We start from the raw sequence: 27,900 nt of genomic DNA on the forward strand, positions 1-27,900 counted from the left end.
AGGAATGTTTTCAATCCCAAGCGATTGCCCTCAGCTCTAGAAAGTTGATATGGGGCCTGACTCCGTCAGAGACCAGAGGCCTCTGATTTCCACCTCTCCTAGGTGACCACTGCAACCAAAGAGTGAGGCATCAATCACAACTATTGTCTGCTCTGGGTGGGGTGGGTAAAGGGGTCTGCCACTGAACCAATCACAGTCCAGTCACCACTATTTCAGATCTGTGGCAGTCTTCTCTGAAATTCCAGAGGTGCACTGCCTCCTGGCATAGGATCCAGGACCCCATCCAACCCTGCAATACAACATGGCAGTGATGCTGTCCGTAAGTAACTGTATCAGCCTGCCTATGATAGATGAAAGGAAGGTTTTCAATGCCAAGCAATTGCCCTCAGCTCTAGAATGTTGATATGGAGCCCGACTCCGCCAGAGACCAGAGGCCTCTGATCTCCACCTCTCCTAGGTGGCCACCGCAACCAAGAGTGATGCATCAGTCACCACTATTGTTGGCTCTGGGTGGGTAGGTAGCGGGGTCTGCTGCTGAACCCATCACGTTCCAGTCACTACTACAACAGATCAGTGTCAGTCTCCTCTGAAATCTGGATGTGGTCTGAGAGGTCCCCTTGATGTTGGACCCAGTGAGATTTCAGATATTACTGCAGTGCCTGCAAATGCCACCTGGCATGTTTGACTAGCATGTTGCAGGAGGCCATCATGCCCAGCAGCCTTTGAGTCATTCTTACTGACATCCAGGACAGAGGTTGAAAGATCGGAATCATATCCTGAATGTCCTGGACCTTTCTTTCCGGGGGAGAGCCATGAATCTAAACCGTGTTTAGAATGGCTCCTCTGAAAGGGAGTCCCTGAGATGGGGGTCAGGCGTGACATCAACACATTTAAAAGAACCCCCAAAGATGAGATGAGGCTGGTTGTAGCCTGGAGGTGGTGGTTGACGGCATCCAACCTTTAACAGCCATTCGTGGAGAAGTGGAAGACTGGGACACCCGACCTCCAAAGGTGCATTTCTAACACCATCATCATGGTTGTGAAAACCCAAGGGGCACTGGTGAGGCTAAAGTGAAGCACAGCAAACTGAAATTGCTCCTGTCCCACCACGAACCGAATGCAGCAGCTTTGTGCCTGCAGGACGGGTATGAGAAAATAGGCCTCCTCTATAGCCAACATCACCATCCAGTCTCCAGAGTTGAGGGCAGACAGAACTTGGGCCAGGGTGAGGGACGGGAGGATGAGGGGACCAATGGCCAATCTGGACTCAGCTGAACAGTGAGTTCTGCAAAAGGGGAATAACGCACTGAAAGGGTGTTGAGGGGGATAATGTATATGAATGCAGACCAATGGTGCAGCAGTATGTGGGAAAAGGGGGATGTCTTTTTTTGGTAACTTGGGTTCACCTAAATGTCAAGACAAAAAATTCAAATAAAACAGATTTAGAGAAAAAAGAAATAACCTAGGCTAAGGTGAGCACTTTAAAACTGTCCTTCTGGTCAAAGGCGGCGTGAGTTTGCAGGTTTCAAATTTATTTATTTATTTATTTTAGACATTTTTAAAGCGCACTGTTACCCAAAGGTGTCCTGGCGCTGGGTGATCACTAGTATGCGTGTGTTGAGGACTTTGTAACTTAGTGTGTAAAGAGCCACGTCTTAAGGGCTCTCCTAAATGACAGCAGATCAGAAGTCTGTCTGAGGCTCAGCGGCAGCGCGTTCCAGGACTTTGCTGCACCCAGGGAGAAGCTCCTGCCCCCCCAGCGAGCTTTCCTGACTCTAGGGACTACCACCAGCCCCTGCTCAGCCGACCTTAAGGATCTTGCAGGCAAGTACTGCTGGAAGAGTTGCTTCATACAATGAGGGCCTAGGCCATGCAGTGCCTTAAAGATCACGCAGAGTGCTTTAAAAAATATTCTTTTACGTACTGGAAGCCAGTGTAGCTTAACCAGATCCTGTGCTACAGAAGCAAACTTGGGTGTCCCCATGATCAGGCGGGCTGCTGCGTTCTGTAAAATTTGGAGTTTGTTCAACAGCCCCTGTTGGGCATTCAGCAGGAGACTGTTGCAGTAATCCAGTCGGGACATCACCAGTCCTGTTACGACTGTTTTCCTGTGTTCGTCCGCCAGAAACGGCAAGACTTTCCGAGTGGTTTTTAGCACAAAGTGGGTTGCTGAGGACAGTGCGTTAATTTGTGGCTTGAAGGACAGAGAGTCGTCCATTAGTACCCCCAGGTTTTTGACCTTCGCCACCGGCACAGGGGGGTCCCCATTTCCTCTGGCCACCACCAAATAAGATGAAGATCACGGTCCCTCTTCAGCATCAGAAAGTAGCAAGAATAACAACCATGAAACACTTCTGGTACAAGTAACCTCACAATAGCTTCTTTGGCCAATAGTGGTACCACTTCCTGCCGTAAGTGAGACAGGTGGTCCTACAACATCCGGTTTTGGGGTGGTGGGAGATGCCACAGAGTGGCTATGAAGAGTAGGCATACCCCGTCTGGACAATCTGCAGGCCCCACCTGTCCAATGTTTTGGCCTGACAACCAGGTTAGAAATGGATCTTGCCTCCAACCGGTGGCTGTGCTCCACGAAGCACATGCTAAGGGGGTTTGGCAAGTGGGGTTGCAGGCGGGAGCAGTAGACTGACCTACCCACTACTGAAGAACTGGGCTCTCAAGTACCCAGCGGCGCCAGGGACACGCCCGAAGTCCTCTGGATTCCCTTGCCTTGGTATACAGAGACACGGAATACTTCTAGGTGGCGTCAGAGATCAAATTTATTAGCTGCAGCTAGTAGCAGAAATCCCAGCAATACAACACGGTGTACAACTCAAGAAACTGCTCAACTTTACAAAGCAAGTCAGCCCTTTTTATGCCAAACATTATGCTTCAGGCAAACATTCCTTGTTTACAGTTTACCAATCACATGTTTCTACAACAAAAGTATTGCATGACGGTAAAATCCACTTTTCAGTTGCCCAGCCCATGATCAATCATCGGTCAAACCCAACATTCTTCTTTAGACAGGTCGAACGAACCCATAATAAAAAAGGCCACAACCCAATCATAAATAGACCATGAAGAAAGGAGCAGAAACAGGTGAGAGTAAGATAAAGCATATTTGTGTGCAGTAAAACTTTACGATGTCCTGTGCTCTGATCCTTAATCTAGATCAGCTAAAGGGCAGGAACTGGTTTAACGAGGTCAGCTTCAGGCAACAGGGTCAGTTTACTCAGGTCAAACAGGAGTCAGCACGAACTGGAGCTAAGGTATACATGTCCTTAAAAAGACAAGTTCAGCCACAGTCATCAGCCTATGTGAGGGCAACCACAAAATGGCTGCCATACACAAAATGGAACCCAAGGGTTCAGAACGAAATCCCTAAATACGTAGTGAATCCATCGGTCTAACATGACGAAAACACTCATACTTGCCGCACTAACTAGTTACGTTTCGCTAATATCAAATTTGTAACGAAACCATGCCATTTATAAAAACGGGTTCAGAATTCACGGAACCACAGCCCCTCCTTTTGCCCGTACATAGGCAATCACTCAGTCTGCGTCTGAGTCGATGTCAATATACATCAGATCATCAAGATGCTGCTGGAGCATCATCCTATTACTCAGGACTTCTCTCGAGACAGGTCTTCTCACACACGTAGTAGTACAAAGGCCACATATGGCAGGGCCACACTGTACACAGAGACAACATGAGAAGAGAATCGCGAAAACCATCCCAATGATCATCAGAATCTTCCATCCCCAAGTGGATAACAATCCCCAAAACCATCCAGTCACCGACCAATCTCCTTTATCCACATGTATAGACTATGAGATCTTATTTAGTCTGAAAATGGCCTCGTATACTGTAGGAGCATTATCTGGAATGAAAACGCAGCAACTCGATTGGATCACTTTACATACCCCTCCTCGGTCTGCAAGTATGACGTCCAAAACCATTCGATTCTGTAATGTCATAAGGTGATCCGCTTGAAGCTCAGCGGTCAGATTACTAAGGGCACCGGCAGTTTCATTTATGGTGGATTCAACCACTCTCGTCAATTGTCGTAGGTTTCTACTGTTTGCCATAGGTCCCCAAAACGGCAGGAAACCCTTGAAAAAGTCTCCCACTTCTTGTCCCGTAGTATCTTCCTCACTGAAGACACCCCTAACAACCCTCGTTCTGTGGTAATCTACAGCAGCAGTATACGTAGGAGGCAACAAATATGCAACATAACATGTGCCCGAAAAATCAGGGGGCAACCATGTATATGCTCTATCATAGCAGACAAAATACGTGCCCTTAGCTGCTAAAAACGGTTAGGAAGTTTGGGACGCAAAGACATACGTCTGAGTACAAACACTCTTCCCTAACTGAGCTCTCGGATTCTTGCCTTTCCCTTGCAGACAAAAATGACCACGATGGGGTACAATCCAAATCGGAGGTGACCTTTTTCGTCTCTGCTTCTCACCCAGACTAATACTATATCCGGTTGCATTCCAACCAACATATGCTAGTAACTCATCCTTGGGAATAGTCTTATACGTTTCGATATCTCTACTCATATCTGTAATTCCCTTCACCAAGGCTTTATTACTTGAGTTATCTCTCATGGAACGCAGGGGATAGACTTCGATGGCATAAACAAACATCGTCTGATATGCCCATACGGACCCATTGTAACTGAATGGCAGAACCAGATAAGGAATACCTCTATCCATAGTATGCGGCATAAGACCACACACCCAACAATTAGTGGTGTTCACTACTAACTGGTGTTGATGCAGAAGCTGTACAAAAGAATTATTCACAAATTCCGACCTTCTAATTTGCTCGTGTTCAGGTAAAGTATGAAAAGAATGTAAAGAAGTAGTAGTAGGAAAAGACATAGGTTGGGAGGTGGGTGCAGAAGTCAATTGGGTAGTGAAAACGATCCAACCCACCAATGCTAACGTCATGCTTAAAAACATCAAAACACATGTTACCAGAAAACATTTGCCATTCATAATTCTACACAGTTTCTTCTTAAAGTTCATTTTCTCAACAATTCTCTCAATCTCAAAAAACTCCATCCTCTAACCGATGCTGTTCACGGCGGTTGATTTTCTTCTGCTAAAGAATGCTTCTGTCAGCCCAGGGAACTCCCTTAAACCAACCAGAACCGTCGACCTTGCGTCTTCGGCTGCACTCTTTAGTCTTTACACCGTCACCGTACAGCCGAACCCGGATGGTGGTTCACAAAAATATACCAAAAACGTTTCTTGGCTGAGAGAGTTCAGTTCCAAAAATCAAAAAGGAATTATTCACTTTATTAGTTCATTGTCCCTAGGTCGTAGATTATAACGGTCTTTTCCAGGCTTCGTTTGACTTTGGAATAATAGTTCAGGTTCAGTGGTGTCCAATCTCAAATGCGGAGGCACAGCAGCTTGTAGAACTTCATCATCCTCACGTTCAGACCGTGTCCATGTCAAATGAGCATCACTAAATGGAATGAATCTAGGGACCTTACAATCAAAATCAGCTTTACCATCCCTTACCCACTGATCATATGGCAAAGGCAAAGGAACTTTTTTACAGTGGGTGGCATGCACCCAGTTCTTTTTGCCTGCTACTCTAACAGCGGTTCTAGTAACCAGCAAAATCAGATAGGGGCCGGTCCATCTAGGCTGTAAGTTCTTGGTACGCTGGAAATTCTTCACAAGAACGTACTGTCCAGGTTCAAGTACGTGGCCTGGATCTGTAGTGGCTGTCGGCAGAGTGTCATAGACCTGTTGGTGGAGAACACGTAATTTAGCAGTCAAGTCATGTAAGTAATCCACCAACATAGGGTATTCAATACTGCTGTATTCTTTCGGACGAGGCACACTCCAAACATTCGCTGGACGACCAAACACAATCTCACTCTAGAATGCACAGTCGTCATTGTTGACAAAAGAGCCAACGGCAAGGCATCTGGCCATGTAAGACCAGTGCTTGCTTGTACCTTAGCCAATTTTAGATTAAGCGTACCATTGTAACATTCAACAAGTCCAGCAGACTGGGGGTGATTCGCTGCGTGGAACTTTTGGTTAATTCCTAATCCAGAACATACTTTCTTCATGATCTGACCCACAAATTCACTCCCATTGTCCGACCACACAATTCTCGGCAAACCATACCTAGGGAAATACTCTCTCAACAAAACCTTGGCTGTAGACAAGGCAGTATTATCTTTTAGGGGGTAAGCCTCTATCCATCTAGAAAAGGCGCACACAACCACAAGAACGTATTTTAGGTTGTTGCATCTCTCCATGTGAATATAATCTAACTGTATCACCTCAAACGGTTACGTCGGAGGAGCAAAATGACCAGCTGGAGTTGGGATTCCCTTACCAGGATTATATTGCAGACAAATCATACAATGTTTCACCACGTTCTCTGCACATTTCGGGATTCCAGCATTCTGCCAAACTGGAGCCAACAACTTGCATATCCCTTTCGAACTTATATGAGCCAATCCATGAGCCATTGTAACCACTGGGAGCACATACGCGTCTGGCAACAACCATCGCTGGTGTTCCGACAACTCAATCCAACAACCTGTAGAATCCAACATACCCGTACTCTCTCTCCAAACATTCATTTCCTTTTCTGTAGCTTCAGCCTGAATCATCTTCACACTTTCTATCGTGTCTTCACACATTCCACCAGCCATAACCCAAATAGCTGGGCCTGCAACATACATACGGCTCATCATATCTTTCGCTGTTTCCTTCGCAACTTCATCCGCAAACGAATTCCCTCGACCAATATCGTCCACAACTTTCTTATGCGCACTGCACTTCACTATGGCAATCTGCTTTGGGAGAGTGAGAGATTCCAAAAGTTCATTCACTAACTGCCCATGCTGAATTTTAGTTCCATGGCAAGTAAGGAACCCACGCTCTCTCCACAAACGCCCAAAACTGTGAGCAACACCAAACGCATACTGACTATCAGTGTAAACATTCACTCGCTTTCCTTCCGACAACACACACGCTCTAGTCAATGCAATCAGCTCTGCTGCTTGCGCAGAATTCTGTGGTATGCGTGCTGTCTCAACAACTGTATTTAAAGTTGTGATAGCATACGCTGCAGTCGTTTTACCATTTGGAAGCTTGAAACACGAACCATCAACCCACAGCGTACCATCAACATTATCAAAAGGAGTGTCCTTAAGGTCCACTCTAGCTTTTGTTTCTTCCTCTGTACGAAGAAAACAATCATGCTGTTCTTGAGCATCCGTCTCTGTAGAGATCGGTAACAACGTTGCTGGATTCAACACGTTACATCTCTTAATATGAACACGGCTAGCCAACAGTGTCAACTCGTAACCTGAAAGACGTGCACTAGTAAGGTGCTGTGTCTTAGTCCTGTTTAATAAAGTATCCACTGCATGCGGAACCATCACAATCAGCGTATAATCCAATACCAAACCAGCAGACTGTCGGATAGAAACAGCAGCTGCGGCTGTAGCTCTCAAACAACTCGGCAATGCATTGCAACTGGGTCTAACGTTACCGAAAAATACGCGCATGGACGCTGCTTGTCCCCAAAAGATTGTGTCAACACTGACAACGCACAACCTTCTCTCTCGTGCACGTACAACGTAAAAGGCTTGCTATACTCTGGAGTACCCAACACAGGAGCCGAACACAATGCATCACGTAATTCAGAAAAACTTTTCTGGCATTCATCAGACCAAGGAAGAGGATACGGAGTATCTTTCGTAGTCAATGCTAACAGAGGTTTCGCCAACAGTGAAAAATTGGGGATCCATTGCCTACAATACGATGTAATACCCAAAAAAGCACGAACTTCTCTCTGTGTGGATGGCACACTCATTTGTGCAATCGCTTGAATTCTTTCTGGGGTCAATCACCTTCCCTCCTTCGACAAGAGATGACCTAAGTAGGTTACTTCTTGGCGGCAATACTGTAACTTCGAAGGTGACACTTTATGATGAAGGTCAGCCAAATACCGCAACAACGAAAGAGTAGCCTCTTTACAAATCTTTTCATCATCAGAAGTAATCAACAAATCATCAACGTACTGAACAAGAGTAGCACCAACACAAAACCATCAAGCTGTGTCTTCAACGCCTGACTATAGATTGAAGGACTTTCACAATAACCTTGGGGAGCTCTCTTAAACCGGAAGCTTCGTCCTCCTAAAGAGAAGCCAAAAATATCTCTACTCTTCTCAGCAATCGGAATACTGAAGAAAGCATTCTTCAGGTCAATAACAGAAAACCAAGCTGCCGAAGCAGGAATCAGAGTCAACAAAGCAGTGATATCAGGGACAACAGGAAACTGTGGCACAACAATCTTATTCACTTCTCGAAGATCGATCACAAACCGATACACAGGTGGCTGAGAAGCATCACTACGCTTAAGGACAGGCAAAACAGGACTGTTACACACATTACCTCTCGTTTCTTCAATTACACCCTTCTCAATCAAATCATAAATGATCGCCAAAAGAGCTCTCTCGCCATCACTTGAGATTTCATATTGGGGAATACGAGGCAATCTAGCATTCGATTTGAGCGTAACAACATACGGTGGAATCTGCAAAAGGCCAACATCATTTGGACCCGTAGCCCAAAGCGTATCAGGAAGCGAACGCAATTCCAGTGGCAAACAATCTTTCGACAAATACATTGGAGAAATCACGTTCTTACCAAGGGTAAGCTGTACTCCCGAAGGAGAACAATGCAATGTCGCATACAATCTTTTCAGTAAGTCTAATCCCAACAGATTCTCATTACAACCAGTTGTTAGAATAAGTGGAGCTTCCAATTCACAAGGGCCAAAAGAAAGGGACAAAGGACTAGAAATCGGATTACGAACTGGGGCGCCTGAAAATCCTACGGAAACATTGGTTAAGCCAGACAAAGGTGCGCCAGGGAGTTTAGAATGCATAATAGAACTCTTTGACGCACCAGTATCCAAAAGAAAAGGCTCTACTACACCTGATGTAATCACTTCAACATACGGTCCACTCTGATCTACTGGAACTGACACTACCCCCTCTCTTTGCCCATGGCTGTCCTAGCTATCATTATAACCAGAACTCTCACCTTCGACATAGTAATCCTCAACATAATACTGGGCAGACTGTCCACTCGGAGCATTCTGCCTGTCAAAATAATTCGCAGAATTCTGTAGGGAAGAGGAACGCTCATTCTGGGGGATCACACCACAACCTCTTCCTCTAGGCGCTTGCTGAAAACCACCACGACCTCTCTGACCAGGTGCACCATTCGCACGTTGTAACAAAGCCGGGACACTATTCTTGAAATGACCTTCCTCTCTACAATAAGCACACTGATTAGGGCCAGGAAAGAATCGCTGAACATATGGCACAGGCTTCTGTAACAATCTCTGAAATTGCAGAGGTTGCTGAAACTGAGGCTGATTCTGACGAGGCGGATAAGCTTGCTGCAAAAGAACTTTCGTCTTTAAATCTTTCGTTTTCTTCTCTGCTTTATCCTTCTCATCTTTATCCCTATTCTCGTAATATTGGGCAGTAGCCAATATCTGGGCCGACGAAGAAACAGCCCATGAACTCTCAGAGTCTTTCAACTTATTAGAAAGTTCGGGAAGCAAATTAAAGACAAATGTATCCACGAACAACCTTTGACCACCTTCCGTACTCATATCCTGACCACTGTGATCAATAAACGTCTCTACAAACCTAGTGAAGAAATCAGACACACTCTCGTCTTTCTCCTGCTTACATGCTGCTAACTTATCCCAATTCACTCGTAACGCAGGCATCATCGTTTTCATCAAAGTAATAATTCTACCTGGTAATTCTGAAACCAAAGGTTCAGGTTTAGCACCTCCTACTTGTCTACCATCTGCAGCGACAATATTCGCCCAAGTATCTCCTAATTCTGCTGCATGATTCTCATGACGAATCTTCGCCCACAAAGGTTGCGGAACTACATTACCAATCAACATATCTATGTCAGCTAAATTCATGATACATGCTTCTACTGTCTGAGACAACTCCTTGTAATAACCAGCAGGATTCTTACGAGGGTCAGGTAAGGTCTGCTTAAGAGCCAAGACCTCTGCTCTCTTCCAAGGAACATGTACCCATACTCGCTGAAAATGTGGCAAAAAAGGCGGATTAGCAGTTGCGTCTCCTTCTTTCCAAAGTGGAGGAACCTCTCTCATGGGATACTGTCTCACTTTCCTCCTAACAGAGGGATCAGGTTAGTACAATGTCTGAGGCGGAAGTCTAGACCTAAAAGCCAGTATCGTCTCTACGGCATCTGTAATATCAGATTCCACTATCATCCCTTTAGCAAAATCCGACTGAACATTAAGTAGTTCCTGCGGGATCAAACCCAAATCATTATCTTCCCATTCCTGACGCAGAAACATACACATCACATCAAAAACATACCTTTGCTTAGGCGGTTCCCACTGAAAGAAAACATCCGTAACTGCTGGCAAACTATACTTTGAGGCATTTATAATCCATTTACGAGCCAACAAATCCAACACTGCCCGTTCCTCGGAACTAGGAAGCTGACTATGACTCTGCTTACGTTCCGAAACAGGGGTCATATTCAGTGACCCAAACAATGGAGACAACAAATTAGAAACAGTTTCTTTCATTCGTTTTCGAACAGAAGGAGAAGAAGCAGACATAAGAACAGGAGAATAAGTATTCTGAGGCAAAGAAGGTGTAGGAATAAGAACAGTAGGAGTCTCAGATGCAGAAGTAGAAGGCAAAGGAGTTTGAGGCAAGGCTGGTAGCAAAGTTGGCGACCCTAGAGCGGGTTGCGCAGGAGCAGGTAAAACCATCTGTGGAGTACCGGGTGGCTGAACAATAGCAGGAGGTTGAACAACAAAGGGTGGAGCAACGGGGGTAATAGAGGTGCAGTAGCACCCTGCACATAAGGAGGTGGTAATCTCAGTAGATGAGAGATCAAAGGATCTTTTTCAAGGTCTTTAATCGTTTTCGGAGAAGGAGACGGCAAGGCCGGATAACATTTATCTATGGCCATGCAACGCTGCCTATCTAAAACTTCACTCGCTCGCTCCTCTCCATCATCCCTATACTGCCTAGCAGCTTGTAGTACTGACATATTCTTATCTTTCTTATTTCTCTTAGCTTGTTTAATTTCTCTCTGTTTGGCTTCCTTTCGCCAAAGGCGGAAAGAGTCAAACATTGCCGGCCGGGCTTTCTTCCTAAATAGCCTAACTTCTAGATTGTCTAAAATCTCTGTTTCAAAACTACCATATGGGGGCCATTGTAAAACACCATCTTTTTTCTTGTAGCGGACCCATACTTCGTTATAAGTAATAGGGCCCACTCCGTGTTTAGAATAGAGCTCATAAGTCGGAGTTCCAACCGGAGGTATCGGACATGAATCCTCCAATCGGGAATCCCTGTTACAACCACAAACAAACCAATTACCAAATTTACCAAGACCAGGCATCTTGCTCACTAGTCTGGTTTCAAACTTCAAAGGGAATCAAAAAATGATACACTCGTAAATATACAAGCCCTTCGGCTTTGGGTACTGCAGCAACCAAATCAAAACCAAGGAACCAAACAAAGTCGTGGGAGCGACCCACTTATACTTAACCAAATATCTGTCACGCCACCAGAAGACCGTCTATCGTCTCGCTTTACAAACATCAATCGGAGGGTCCAAGACAAGGCGACAGTCAGGGCAGCAGTCCTTCGTAGCCGTTGGAAAGCGGGAAGCCTCGCAGAAAAGACCTTCGGTCCACGTCGACATGCAGGGGTCGATGAAGTGGGGGCCCTCCTCCAGAGTTTCCTCACGTGGCTCCTCGCAATCTTCGGGCTTGGACCGGTACCACTGAAGTCGCCCCAAGTTGGCCGCGCCAACTGAAGAACTGGGCTCTCAAGTACCCAGCGGCGCCAGGGACACGCCCGAAGTCGTCTGGATTCCCTTGCCTTGGTATACAGAGACACGGAATACTTCTAGGTGGCGTCAGAGATCAAATTTATTAGCTGCAGCTAGTAGCAGAAATCCCAGCAATACAACACGGTGTACAACTCAAGAAACTGCTCAACTTTACAAAGCAAGTCAGCCCTTTTTATGCCAAACATTATGCTTCAGGCAAACATTCCTTGTTTACAGTTTAACCAATCACATGATTCTACAACAAAAGTATTGCATGACGGTAAAACCCACTTTTCAGTTGCCCAGCCCATGATCAATCATCGGTCAAACCCAACATTCTTCTTTAGACAGGTCGAACGAACCCATAATAAAACAGGCCACAACCCAATCATAAATAGACCATAAAGAAAGGAGCAGAAACAGGTGAGAGTAAGATAAAGCATATTTGTGTGCAGTAAAACTTTACGATGTCCTGTGCTCTGATCCTTAATCTAGATCAGCTAAAGGGCAGGAACTGGTTTAACGAGGTCAGCTTCAGGCAACAAGGTCAGTTCACTCAGGTCAAACAGGAGTCAGCACGAACTGGAGCTAAGGTATACATGTCCTTAAAAAGACTAGTTCAGCCACAGTCATCAGCCTATGTGAGGGCAACCACAAAATGGCTGCCATACACAAAATGGAACCCAAGGGTTCAGAACGAAATCCCTAAATACGTAGTGAATCCATCGGTCTAACATGACGAAAACACTCATACTTGCCGCACTAACTAGTTACGTTTCGCTAATATCAAATTCGTAACGAAACCATGCCATTTATAAAACGGGTTCAGAATTCACGGAACCACACTGTGTCTGGCTGTAGGGTCCATGAATGGTACGCCCTTTCTGAGGCTGAAGTGGCTGCAAGGGGTACCACTGACAAAACTGCTAAAGAAACAGTAGGATTGATGCGGATTGCAAGGCAGGGCAGATAATCCAAGGAAGCGTGCTGTGGCCCTGCTGGCTTTGAAGCACTACAATGTAGAACCTCCTTGTCCTCAAAGAGGCAAGTCCGATCAAAGGGCATGTCCAAAACGGATGACTGGACATACTTGAAAAGCCTGTTGACTGCAACCAGGCAAGTTGACGAATAGCAACCATAGTGCCAATGGCTCACCAGATGAATTCCAGGCCCAACAGATTGTAAATTTGGCAAGTCATGACTGTCTCTTATGGCTTGGGTTAGAAAGGGGCAAAGGTATTCCGGGACACCTGGCAGGATTTGAGTAACCGAACCACAGATATCATGGGAATTACATGCCTGTTGGCAGTTGACTGACGTGAAGGTCAAACTAGTGGAAAAACACTCTCTTTCCAAAGGTCTCCACTCATTTGGACTTCCTGAGGGAGTAGTCGTAAGTATTTGGATTTGTCCAACTGATGGATGCCTGCCCCACCAAGCTGTCTGGGGAGGGGTGGTTAGACAAAATGGTGCGGTAGCAGGGGACAGGTCGGTGGCGCCTCATAATTTAGCTATTTACTGGGGGATCAGAGCAAGATTTGGCTCAGGGGCCAAGGAGGCATCAGTGAGCGCTTCATTGAAAGGTATTAGCAGCTCATTAGGAGTTTGCCTCAGCTGATGTACTTTGGTCAGTACAGTGGTTTTGACCTCTAAGGTGGGGCACTGGAGGTCAAGGATTTAGGCCACCCTACACATGACCACTGCAAAGGCAGCACTTTCTTCAGTGGCTGGACCGTGGGGTGAGATTAGGTCTGAATCAGGAGAGGTGTGAAGACAACTGCCATCTTGGAAGTCATGATACCAGTTTTCTTCATGGTAGGGTTGGGCAATTTCATCTACTGCATCGTAGTCATTATTGGAATTCGTCCTGAACAAGTATTGTAGTGTATGAGATCTGCCTTGAAGAGGTGGGGCACCAAGCTGATCAGATGGATAGGGCTGCAGTTCGAAAGAAACCAAGCACAGACTCAGTTGAGGTTGGAGTGACGCCAACTCTAGGTTGGAGGGCATAATGGACATTTTGTCCTCTGGTGTTGGTGGAATTGGCCTTGATGCTCTGGGAACTAATGTCAATTGTGGAGCTGGAGGCGAAGTTGGAGTCGGTATGAGAACCAAGAGAGGCACAGTGATAAATTTGGAGGGTCCACCTGGCGTTGAGTACGAACCCAGTGAAGGTATCCCAGGTGGAAAGGCTCGCAGCTCCTGGGGAGCCACAGGCATGCCAGAGGGATTCAAAGATTAAAATCATGTCTCACAGAACCCTTGCATTGGCTTTTGTGTCACAGACGGCCAGAAACTTGGGTTGTGGCGACACAGGTTGTGGGATGGGCTCCGACGTCAACCGACTGCAGGATCAAGAGGTAATGAAGTACAAGAGTGGTGGGACAGGGCCGGGTATCTTGAGGATTTTTTATGTTTTTTCTTCTACTTACCCGAAGATTTGGAGCGTGACAACAATCAACCTTGGGATCGACTACTGCCATTTCTGGACCGAGGCTGACCCTGGGACTTGGAATGGTCTCGACATGGAGGCTTCGGTTGCTTTTTGAAGTAGAATTTCACCACGCTGTCCTGTATAGCCCGCAGGTTTATAAATGCGTGGTCACAGCAGGCTTTAGAGACGTGACTTGACCCCCGGCATCACAGGCAACCTTGAAGGAAACCTGTCACAGCCATTTGATTGTGACTGCCAAAAACCCAATTTAAAACCTGTCGTTTTGGGAGGTAACATTTTCCCTGCACACTGCAAAGTTTCTGATGTAAATATTCTCTAAGAAACTATATGTAGATCTTGATCCATGTCTGGTGGTGCGGAAACAAAGGAACAGATGTCTGCGCTTTGGAGTGGTGCCTAGATTGACCCTACACATCATTTCCGGAGCAGAGTGGTGTCAGGGTGAAGCCGCATGGCACCGCCTAATAGTGCACAAAACCTGTTCAAAAGTTTCAAAAGTCCATTCTGATGCATGGGGAATATTCAAAATGGGAGGAATAGGCAGTTAGAAGTCACTATCAGAAATGTATTTCCTGAGAGTTCATATCCTTCAGATGTTTAGGGAATAAAGTGTACCTTTCACAAAGTGGATCTAAAGGAACTTAGCTGAATTCAACATAAATAACAGATACTGCATATTTTCATAGAATAACAAAATATTTTTCACCAAATGATCTCCGTCCTTTGCAATAGCTTCTCTCTTTAAATGCTTATATAGCTTTACGTTTTTTCTTACTAATGGTGAAATCTATTAGAACAAATATCACAGACGTACTCGTTTTGCCTCACACCATGTAAGATCACCTTTCAAATTCCTTAAATTAGGGTTTCAAGGGCCAGGCAATTGCCCTCAACTAAGCAAACTGATGTAATCTCTGTGCGTCGGGAGACCAAAGGCTTCTGATTTCCAGTTCCTGCAAATGCTAACCCTACCCTATGATGGAGGCATCTGTCACTACTTTGGCCAATGCTGATGGTCGATAAAAGGGCTTTCCTTTTGTAAGGTTCTCCTCTATCAACCATCAGACCAGATCCAATTAACTGTGCGGGTGCGATCCTAGTGATGTCCTTCAAATCGAACAGTGTTGGAACCACTGAAGACGGAGGCACCAGTGGAGAGATTTCATGTGCCGGCATGACACGTAGGATGCCGAAACACCAGAATTCTATCCTGAATGTCACGGTTCCACTGGGGGGAGGGAAAGCACATAAAGATTCTCTGTCCAGTACTGCACTTATGAGAGGGCTCTAGGTGCGACTTGAGCAAGTTGACGGACAAGCCTAAAATAAACAGCTGAGCTGTGTTAAATACCTCAAACCTGGTTACATTTTAGCAAGTCAAAGTTGCCAAAATGTAATGGGCGAAAAGCATAAGGTATTTACCTTAACATACGGATTTTGGTGAGTTAAACACCAAAATCCGCATATTATTACCCACAACTGGTAGGAGGTGGAACCCAACATAAATTGTAGGTGCCTCCTGTAAGACTGCAAGATCACTGTGTGAAAGTATGTCTTGCAAGTCGAGGGATATCATCCAGTCTGCCGCTTCCAGCACTCTAGCACCTGAGCCAAAGACAGCATCTGGAACTTCTCGGTGCAGAAGTAAAAGTTCAAGATCATCAGGTGCAGATCGGATACAGACCGCTATCCTTCTTAAGAACCTGGAAGATTACCCATAAACTTGTATTAGGTGCTATGTAAAGCACCTGATAAATACCAAACCCTGTGGTATCGTTATTTATGAAGTGCGATAAATAGCACTTATGCTTATAATTTGAGGCACAATAGGGTAACAGAAACTTTTAAATGTAAACACGGAATCGATTTCAGAGGCATGTGCATGTAGAAAAATGAATGTAAAAGTTTAGGGTATATATTTATGCTACAGAAGAACAACATGCAGATGTATACACATATATTATTTAGCTAATGCAGCAGTGAATGGCCAGTGTACTTAGTTCACACTTTGGTATGAATTAGATCTGGTTCCAATAAAATGTGGGGACAGTATTCTTTGGCATTGAAAAATATAATGGTTGGGATATGGGTGTTAAGGTCAGATTTCCTCCTTATTCCTCCTAATTAACCACTTAATTCCCTTTCTTTTTTTCTCTGCCTTTTGAATATATTTCCCACTGCTGTGCTTTATTCTTTTCTAACTGAAGTGGGTGCCCACAGCTCCACCTTTTAAAGCCTTTCATTCATCTATGCTTCTTTCTATGGCTGTACCCTAACCCCAGTTTTCAATTGCCCCTTTCTATCCCTTTTTTGCATTTTTTTGTCTACATGCCTTTTTTCCAAACCCCTCCCCATGCTCATTTAATTTTTTACTTATTTAATCAAAATATTTGAGTAGACCTACAAATTATTCAAATCAAAATCAAACTAGCCACTGGGTATCACTATTTAAATCCATCTTTCATATACGTCCTGCACAAATGAATCTACATGGAATGGGCAATGACCAACTAGATCTAGTTTTTGCAGGTGAAATTCCACATAGAATTCCCTAATATATGCAGATTGATACGCCCATTTACCACCTGCTTCGAGGGGTAAAGAGAAGGTGACAGGGGACATGGAAGAGGGTGGGCTGGCAGGAAGTGTGTTTTGCTATTCACCCTATGTGGGAAGGGTATGCCCAGATGTGGCTCCGGTGCTCACTAGGCCACTGGAGTCAAGCTAACCTGGCTGATAACGGCTGATAGCCAGAAACCGGTCCTAGGATGCTTGATTCCGGTCCAGGGAAGACATGGCTTGGCAGTTCAGGCTGGACTGTTCCCCTGAGGCACAGGGTCAAGACTGATTTGCATATGGTCATGTCTGAACTGGGGTGGCTTGTTGAGCAAAATAACGATGGATTAAACCCAGATCTGTGACTGGGGGTGAATGTTTTGCCATTGTGCAACATTCCGTCCATCATCTTGTGTGTTTTGCGGCAGGAAGAACATAGCATTCTCCTCCGATGCAACAGGAATGCATCAGGAATGAATGTAGTGCTCTTGCAGCCTGAATCTCATGATTTTACTGGTTAGATTTTCCAGATGGTTCCATCAGGTCTGGTGTTCCTGCACCTAGCTAATCCATGAGCAGGAACCCTGGGCCAGTGGTGAAAGGACAGAGTGATGTCCGACCTTACAATCACACTGCGGTTTAACTAACCTACAGAGACACATAACATTTCCTTCTGCTTGGCCATGGTTTTCTTTCTATGGGCCAGATGTATCAATATTGAATTTTGCGATTCCATAACAGCAAATTTTACCGATTCGCTATTATGGAATCGCAAAATGCAATGTATGTAGGTTTTGCAATGATAATTGCGATTCCAACATATTCCTTAGTTGCAACGCTCAAATTGCGAGGAGCAAATAAGGCATGGCTTCATAGGAATGAATGGGAATTGCATGCGTAATTTGCGAGTACACAATAGGTACTCATAAATTGCGCATGCAATATCAAGGGTGCCAAATGGTCACCCTGTTGCACCCCTGGAATATGCATGTGTGCACATGTGACGCACATACATGCCCTAAGGCATGGGAAAGTGGACTCTAGTATGACAATGGCATTTGCAATCCCTAGTGCAGGATTTTGATAAACTTGCTCTGGCCATCCAGGAGGGTTTAGAGTGCTCTGATCTATTGGCAGCAATGGAACAGCAAACTAGGTGTGGCGTTTTGTAATACTTTGCCTTTAACTACTGCAGGTCGTGTAGCTCTCTCTAAAATGGCTATACTCCCTAAACTACTGTATCAATTTGCAAATCATCCAGTAGCAATTCCCACTTGGATTTATAAAGCCCTAGACCAGATGCTAACTTCTTTAATTTGGGGACAGGCCGTCACAGACTAGCCCTTGCCAAATTACAACTACCTAGTACTGAGGGGGGAATGGGTGCGCCAGTTTTTAAAGCATACTCTTGAGTGGCCCAATTACAATGGTTCGCTTATTAACTGGCTAGTCATAATCTATTTGAAACAGGTTATTCGCCTGCTCGCTTACGTGCTGGAACGATCCAATCCTTACTATGCCCTGGAGTGACTAAAATGAAAGACCCTCCATTTCTTTTACAGATCGCGCTCCACTATTGGAAATTGGCGCTGAAATATACTAAGTTATCAGTGCCATATGCCCCGAATATACCTTTATGTGGCTTACCCACAGCCCGGGGAGTTTTGTCTGACACTAGCCTGCAGGGATGGGCGGACTCTGGTGTAACAAATGTGGTGGACTTGTTCCTGGATGGAACCTTAATGCCGCATGCAGAATTTGTACAAACCTATTCGGCTCCTCCTACATTATTTTTAACGCACGCAGCGAATTCACATTATGTGCGTAGGTACAGGGTATTAGATCAAGGGGAGCCTCCGACCTTTGGATTACGTCAAAGATGGGAGACGGAGGTGTCCAGTGCCTTCACTGATAGGGAATGGGCACAGGTACTTGAATATACAAGGCTGTCTAATACAGATAAAGGTCAGTCATGCCCATACCTCAGTCGAAAGGTGGGATCCGGCATGGAGCAAGGGCTATGCGTAGTCTCGTGGCTCCCCACAGAAACTTTATAGTAATGCTATCTAGATCTTTAAACCAGTTCCATGGGAGGTGGAAAAGGGTGTTTTGAATAATGTACAGGAAGCTACGGAGGATCATCATTTTGAAAAGAGCCACCCTACCTAATGGGTTTAGTAGTAGGGTTTGCCAGCGTTTGAGATCTTCTTTAGCCTACTTGACAAGTGGGGTAAAATTAAGCGCCCATTCTAGTTCGAGAAGTAAGGCTATCCATATTCCCAAGTATTAAATGACTGTTGCCTAATGGGGATGGTCGATTGCCAATCAAAACATTCCCTGGAGAGATGAAGGGGTACCAAGGTCGATTTTGACGGGTTGAAGCGTAGGCCTGAGACCTGCTCAAAGGTCTGGAGAACCTGGAAACATCTGGGTCCGGAACGGGCTGGATGTGCCAGAAAGAGCAGTACGTCATCTGCATACAGAGCAATTTTGTCGATGCGATGGCTCCCCCAAGTACAGCCCTAGATCAGGTTGTCGGTCCGAATGAGGCACGCAAGGGTTCCATCTCCACAGCGAATAGGATGGGCGAGAGGGGACAGCCTTGTCTGGGACCCCTTCTAATTGGGAATGCCTTCGAGAGGGCCCCATTGATAAGTACTCTAGCTCTGGGTTTGGAATACAGGACTCGGACGAAGCGACAGAAGTGCTGACCCAGGCCCATTATTGTTAGTACGTCTTCTAGGTAAAGCCAATCGACGGTGTTGAAGGCCTTTTCAAAGTCGACAAGAAGGAGCGCTAGGTAGGGGGTAAGTGACTGGCGGTTGGCGAGGGCCAGGTGTAGGCATCGCAGGCAGTGTCTGGTACTACGCACCGGCATCAAGCCGCAATTGTCCAGGTGGGCCAGTTTATTAAGGAATGGATGTAGGCGTTGGGCCAGGATCGTAGCATATATCTTTACCTCCGTATTAATTAGTAAGATCAGGCGGTAGTCTGTACTGGCCGAAGCGGGTGGGTGAGTCTTAGGGATAACCATGATGGTCGCCACGTTCATCTCGGGGGGAATGCCCCTACCTCTGCGATGTATTGGAATAGTTTGGGGATGTGGGGGGTCAGAAAGTCTCGGTAGGCAGCATAGTATTCTTGCGGGAAGCCGTCAGGGCCCAATGTTTTCCCAGACACTAACAAGGAGATAGAGTTACTTATTTTTTCTGGGGTAAAGGAGAGGCCCAGGCCGGCCGCCTTGCTCTCAGTTAGGCGGGGGAGACGAGCATCTCTCTGGTTAATCAGATCCAGAAGGGAGGCTTTAGGCCTATGAGTTAGTCAGCGAACGTTTGTGCTATTGCAGGTGATGTATGCTGGGTGGCCCCAGAGGGGTCTCAGACCTCAGGAACAATTTGGTTCGCCGGGGGTATGACGCCAGTCTGTGTAACAATTTCCCATTCTTGTTACTCCAACCATATACTTGGGCGACAGAGGAAAACCATGGCAACTTGGCAGATTCTAGCTAGATTTGTTTAATCTCTTTGCGTATGCTCGCGAGTTGCCTGTCTCCCATTCCGACGACGGAGAATGATACAAGCTATGGGAATCTATGAAAATTCCAATACTGGAGTAAACCTCAGTTGATCCATTCTACAGCCCATGCTTCGAGAAGGGCCAGTCTGTCGTTCTGGGACAGTCATTGTGCCCGGAGCGGACCCTTGGCTATGGATGGTGACTTTACTTGCCTCCCAGAGGGTGCTCGGGGAAGGAACTGAATGTAGATTAATAAGGAAGTATTGGCGGAGTTCTTCACCTATTTTTTAACCTCTTTGCTTTGCTTGGGTACAGGAGAAGTGGCGAGTTGTCTGAAATTCCTTGGGGTAACATAGCAATGTCAGTTTCTCTGTGGCATTTGGTGGCTGACATGAAAATCATGTAGATTTGCACCTGTGTGTGGTGTACTGCTGAAGTGGGAGTATTTATGTTTTTACAACACTTTTAACATGGATATCTTTGACTATATCAGAGTAAGGGCTGGAGTACTCTATCAGATTTCCTAACTGAACACTTTCTTTGAAATTCAGTCTTTATCTGTAGCCAGAAACCCAAGAGGCGGTTTGATCTTGGTATTGGTTATCACATTTGCTATGTTCTATTTATTTTCAGTTTTCTTTAATGATGTTATATCCTTCTCAGAAACTACTGGAGGTTCTGGAGGAATTGGCTGGACCGGACGGCTTTAGACAACATGTATCTGGGTGCCAGATTCTAATGTTATTTGAGGATTGCTTCCTCTGAGACCTTGTGCTTGGTGCACAAGGACTTGAAATCAAATTATTTGACCTACCAGGATTGTTTGCAGGGCAAGTGTTGTATGGTGTTGTTTCATGAGGTTCAAGCTTTGCTGCTTTGTTCTGCATCCTTTGTGTTCCAAGACATAGCTCTTGGAGATCTGCAAAATAGTGTTGCAGGAGTCCTGTGAAAAGGGGATCAAGATCCTACATTTATCACAAGTAATCGTGCAATTGTAGCCGAAGGACCTTCCTAAGCAGGTTTACTGTTACTGGTAGACTGTTCCTTTTATCAACATGTAAACATCTTTCCAAGTCCTGACTTATTTAAGAATCTCTTAAGTATTACATACCCCTGATTCTTTGGAATTGCATCTGATCAGATTTTCGAATTATTGAACATACTAATAACATCATCTGTACTTCAAGTTTATATTTAAAGTGTATATGAAGTTAGAAAGATGAAGCTGTATATCATTTTCTTTTGAAACAGTGCCTCATTTTGATCGTCTCATTGTCGAAATATGAAGTTGTATCACTCCCACTCATCCACCTATTAACTTTCTAAGAGTGATATCAATTGCCCTAGGGTCAGATAAATAGCTCACCTCTAACGCAAGAAAAAAGTGCTCTGTCCCAAACTCTTTGATGAATGAGTATTTGAGTGCAATTTTGTTAGCCAATTGTACTGCCTAACCTCAATGTAAGAAATTCACAAGATCGAGCATAGTCGGCCCCTAGTTGCCAAATTGCAGGCATATCCTCTGAATTGAAACTTAAATAGCCTCCTCAAACATGCATATTGTAGGGGCTCAGCTCTAGAATGGATTGCCCCAGATCTAAAATCCCAACCAAATTATGTTGCTTTAAAGAAAAAACTGAAATCAATCTTCAAAAGTTCTTTCCTTTTTTAACATCAAATGTACTAGCCTGCCTTGAAATGGGGTTAGAGCCCTAGTGATTGAAGCAGCATACCTCTCAATTCCTGGATCTGAATATCTACATAAACTCTTTGAGCCCTCACAGGTACAGCTTTCTTAGAAGGGAATGGATCAACTTGAGAACTTGGGACAAGCTTCCTCACCAGTGCTGCATAGTAACTATAGTTACAAATTAAGCCCGGGAGGTGAACGCCGCTCAGTTCGCTGAGTTTTCCACACTCCGGAGAGCATGCAGAGTTCCGAAAAACTGTTTTTTCCTCACTCACACTCCCCAACATCAAGTTGGCGACCATGAGCAAGTAAAATCACCTCACTGCGATATTTCACAATGCCAGCATTCGGATTTATCAATGTGGGCGGCTGCCACTGCTCGGGTAGAGAAACCTTCTGTTCGCGTAGAGAAAGTTGCAGCTCGAGTAGAAAATCTACAAGAGCAGCAGAAAAGAAGCAGCACCCTCTTAAGTTGTGCATGGTGCCGTTTGAGTTGATTTTCCAGCACAGGACAAACACTTGGCGCTGAAAATCAACGCGAACAGGTGTGATCAAGCACATTCTGCCGCTTGGTTGACTCCGAGTGGCAGAGTTTTTGGGTCACTTCTAGGAGTTCCGCATAGTGGAACTCTGCAAACTCCACCCAGGCTTATTACAAATTAGACTGTCACAAAAAATAACTATATATTTACAGGGAGAAAGCTGTGTAAATTGTGATATTTCATTGTTGTATCTTTATGAATACAGGTCCTGGTCTAACTCTCAAAATGCACAAAAGTAAAAACATAGTAAATTAAACAGGCATTCAAACTATTGAATAACATGGCACAGAAAATAAGAAACGCAGCACTGAAACAATATTTCAGAATGAATGCATAAAATGGTAGATATCGTGCTCACCTGCTCAGGAAGATGAAGGATTGTATGTTCTTCAGAACGAAATTCACAAAGCGATTTATATGCAGAGGATGCAACGACAAAATCCTAAAAAGTCAAAGAGAGAAGAGTGTTACTAAATGTTAATTGTACGATACACATAAACAAAGAATGCAGTAGAAAAATATTTGAATAATAAGTAAAGTGCAGTACCAAAGATGTGCTAAAATATTTTGCCTTGGTACAGTTATTATTGAGTGGGACCGTTGCTAATTGGATAGCTTTCATATGAAATTGATTTACTATTTTTAAGGAACTCTTCCTGTTCTAATGATGAACTTCCCATTAAGGTCTCCAGGTGTAGAAAGACACTGGCAGTATTTTTGTCCTAACTATTCCCCCACTTACCTTCTACACACAGGTGCACTACAAAGGTAAATGGACATCGCACCCTGAGAGAAACAAGCAGGTCATGGATGACGCACCCTACATCTCATCTGTTCATAAAAGGTATAGTAAAGAAGGCAGAGAGGGAGCCCAGAATTGCATGCACAGCAGCTGCCAACCTAAACTGTTAAGTACAGTCTCTAGTGCCCCTCCCCTATTGCTCCCCGCGTAAGAGGAAGAGTTCTAATCCATACCATAAAGTGAAAAAGAAAGACCAGTACGCACATGGCAGTGTGCAGAGCAGTAGGGCCACAGACAGATGCTGGGCAGAGTGACTGCCAGAATAACAAGCATTGGCATAGCCAATAGGTCTCGCTTTTGGGACCTTATAAGTATTTAGTTATGCAGCACAATATCCTTGGTGCAACAACATCAACTGTTGCATGGCTAAGCACTTATAAGGTCCCAAATGCGAGACCTATTGGCTATGCCAATGCTTTTTGTCATTGGTGATGGGCGTGACATCATAGACATCATCGCGCTTTTACGCTCCTAAAATGTGCTCACAACGCACCAAATATTTCTATATAGTAACTTAGCATTTTTCATGTACTCTCTGCAGTGGCATTAAAAAGAAGTCTTGTATATATGCCACATACCACTACACTTCAGGGCATTGTTTTTCATGACAGAAACTGAGTTTCACTCAAAGCCAGGGTCTCACACCACATGCATAAGCCAGACATAATGTCTTTGCGAACACTGGAAAAACAAAAAAAGCATCAAAAAAGGATTGCGTTTTCTATAGAATATGGGTAATAAGGAATTGATTGTAAAAAAAAGTGTGATGATGGAAAGCCTTTTTTTTCAGATTTAAAATAGTCCCTCACCTCCACGCTGTTCCCCCGCCTTAACTTGTCCTATTGATTGTACCTTCATGTTCCTGATTAGTGGGTTTCCCACCCCTCCAGGGCTGACTCTCTGTGTATTACTCCTTCGCCTTGGTGTTTATGTTTGTTGTTTTGGTGTGTTTTAAAATAAGAAAATTGTCTCATCCTGTTCCATGATGTGGGCGACATTTTGTGTTCAGTTTGTGCCTGACTGCCGGAGTGGCGATCACTGTTTTATCTCATATTACGCTCTGATCCTAGCGGCCGGCCTGTGCGGTTGTGGGCCCATCTCTGTACACATGTTTTTGTTGCTCAATAAAAGTTGTTAACAAAAAATAAAAATAAAAAAATAAAAAAAAATAGTCCCTCATTCACGAAGCACTCCGAGGACTGATACACCAAACAGCCAATAGCATCAGTTAAGAGACTGACTGAGCCAAAGTGCACTCTGAGTTAATTTTTTTAAATAGTAAGAGCAGGTTGACACGGATGCACTGATAAGCCAGACCTAATAAAAAAAGCTAAAAATATGAGCATCCATATCTATTTGAGGAAGCTTTTAACTTGTTGCCTGGTTTCTGCCTATAGGCGTTCTCTGTCTGCCTTCTGTCTCTCTTTGTGGTTTCATGCAGTCTGCAGAATTATTGGCTTAATGCGACAACCCTACATTAAACCTCATATATATATTTTATCTCACTTGTCACACATTTCACTTGTATCCTCGTGAAAAAAGTAGTGACTTTTCTTAAAGTTTGCATGACAATGTAAGGACTTCCACGACTGGGGGATTGTCCCTGTAGTCACAAGCAGTGTGCAAGGCCCAGACCTCCCGCCCAGGATGAATGCTGCAACAGGTTGTTTTCGAAAGGCGAACCTTCGTCCTTCCCCATCTGCAGATCATCTTTGTGCGTGCTGCTGACGTCACGGCCGTGTCTTCTGGCAGTCAGATAGACTTCCTCTCGTTTCCTTAATTCCTTGTAGGGACATCTGTTTCTAGGGCATTCAGACTTCTAAATCCTGCTTTGCACTGCCTCGGGGCCCTGGTGTTTAAGGAAAAGCTTCTAAAGGGACAAGGAGCCAAGGGCGGGAAAAGGTTGGCTCGGCTACTGGCACAAGGCAAGTAGGATAACTTGAGGCTTCTCTGCTGGGGTCAAGCTCAATCGTTAAGTGACAGGCTGTGATAAGTGGAAGGCATTTTACATCTTTGCCCAGCTGCGCACCGCTTGTAAGGGACGTTAACTGTCTCACACTCCAGTATGCACTGTGCACACTCACGTACATTGTGGAAGGGTGCAAGATCACACACTGGGGCGCAGTTCTTGCCACAGGGCAAACTACCAACCTCCAGACACAAATCTGTGAACCAACACTCAGAAGCACACTGACAAAATGTAAATCCTGAACTCTGCACTGCACTAAAATTGTATGAAGTGACATCTGAATGGTCTTGGGCAAAAACTGCTGTGAAAGGAGTCCCGTCCCGACTCCGCAAATACAGACAGCAGGAAACAAAACACATCCAGGAGACAGGGCTGGGGAGCAAGCCCCGGGGGCAGCGTGAAACCAGAGGTGGGGAGGTCTCCTGAGCTCCGGGGAGGCATAGAGAATCAGAGAGGGTAAGGAGGGCACGGAGGGAGTGGGGGGAGAAAGAGAGAGAAAGAAGGTTGTGAAGGCTTGGGTATGAGAGAGTAAGGGGTAAGGGGTAAAGGGACAAAGGGAGAGACGGAGGGGATATTGAGGAGGAAACAAGGAAAGGAGTCCTTGTGTAACGTGACCGGTGCTCACGTAAACACTCCACTAGCTTCGGGCCTAATTCACGCTATATAAATCTGCAAAAAAATAGGGAGTAGAGCATGAACAGAAGGGGAAACGTGAAAACATCAACAGGATGGGGAGAATGAGCGCGGCGATTGGGGCATGGAGATGAAATGGCTGCCCGAGCAGGAGAGGCGCTTGCGAATTAAGGAACCTACCGGCTCTGCCAAATGCTTTTGGTGGTGCTGTAAAGTTTCGGGACCCTCTGTAACATCGTCACAAGACGTGCGGCCGCGACCGGGAGTTGCGTGCGTGCACGCAATCAAAAATAAAATAAAAACAAGACGTGCTAAAAGGAAATTTAAAAAAACGCGAAAAGGAAATAAAAGAAGACGTGCGGCCGCAATACACGCTGTGTGGTGGGGGAGGGGCGGACACGCGAGAGGTAAGCCAGATTGGGTGCTGAAAGCTGGTGGCTGCGCGCATGCACGCGTGCGTAAACCGCCGGCGCTAGGCCAGCAAAAGTGTGTGTGGTAGCACTTTTAAAAGCCCAGTTACAAAATGTCTCGCACCGCATGCGCTGGCTCAGGCAAGACCTAAAAAAACAGATTGAATGAATGAAAAAACAAGAACAATGTGATGCCACTTGGTAGAGACAGAGGTGCAGCGGGGTCTAACTCTGACAGGGAATTCTGACAGGTAGGTGACTTTCTGTGCTACGCAACTCCACGGGAACGATGCCACAAGTCGAGGCCTCACTAGCAAAGTCTAATGCTGTGCCTCCCTTAATTTCCTGGAGCTGGAGTGTCCCCCACCCCATTCAAGAAGTTTTATAAGGCTAGGCACCTCATATTTGGGTGTGCAGAACTCTCTAGAGCGCCTTCAGGCCCCAAGGATCTGGGAGGTGTCCTGACTGGACTCTTGTCGGCAGGTTTACCCTCAGTGCCTGTCGGGCCCTATGGAACCGTTCCTAGACCTGGGCCAACACCACTCGCAAATCCATGACCTTTACTTGGGTTCAGTCCCATGGTGCTATTTATGGTACCACCAACTTACAAGCTCATAATGATTCCCAACTCTGATATGGAGCGGTGGCAGTGTCGTTCAATGTCAATGTCGACAATGGTGCAGCCAGTATCCCAACGATTTCCCGGCTCATAGACAGTGCCTCGTTTTCTTGACATGCCATGTGGGGAGTTTGAGTGGGGTGAATCTGAGGATCCTTATGGTTACCCTGATTCTCATGAAGATCCTGTGATCCAACTGAATGAGGCCAACTGGTATGAGGAGCTGGTGGATGCCAGTTTCCTGGACACTTCACCAGACACTAACCTGAAATCTCCTAGTGTGGCTACGGAGGAAAAGGCTTCCTCTGCTATGGCGGTGAGGAGGCCATCTGGGTTCCTAGTCCTCGATCTGCCCTTTCTGGAGGTCAAAACCGATGTCAAGATGGAGGCGCTTTACACAGGGTAATTTCACAGAGAACCCCTATAGCCCTTCAATGAAGCCTTCTCTGACGTCTTGTTCGGGGCCTGGGCTAAGCCCTACAAAGACAACCCATGCATAAGAGAAATGCACGTCACCACCTCACTGCTCCTGGGGATCTAGCCTTCCTCAACCAACGCCCCACCCCTGAGGGCCTGGTGGTGCAGGCCTCAACATCCAGAGTTGATACTGGTGTGTTCCCTACTACTCCATTGGTTGATTTCCAAATTTAGTAAGGAGCTGAAAATACTCTAATTCAAAATAAACCGGAGACATGATGCTGGTGGTTCTCTGCTTTGCTCCATCTTCAGTAGCCTAAAAGTGCCGGGACAGCCTCTGAGTAGCAGTGCATTATCTAAGAGGCTGGATACTT

At 45.4% G+C, this 27,900-nt stretch overlaps 1 protein-coding gene across 1 annotated transcript in view; it reads right to left on the bottom strand.

The window, feature by feature from the left end:
• The window catches only part of FOCAD (focadhesin), a 1,210,644-nt gene that overhangs the window by 551,650 nt on the left and 631,094 nt on the right, over window positions 1-27,900 (bottom strand). Inside the window, exon 20 of the mRNA XM_078675948.1 lies at window positions 23,035-23,118. Coding sequence (XP_078532074.1) covers window positions 23,035-23,118 — 84 coding nt within the window. The remainder of the gene's footprint in view (window positions 1-23,034; window positions 23,119-27,900) is intronic.

Source organism: Lissotriton helveticus, chromosome 2_1, assembly GCF_964261635.1.
Source record: "Lissotriton helveticus chromosome 2_1, aLisHel1.1, whole genome shotgun sequence".
NCBI lineage: Eukaryota > Metazoa > Chordata > Amphibia > Caudata > Salamandridae > Lissotriton > Lissotriton helveticus.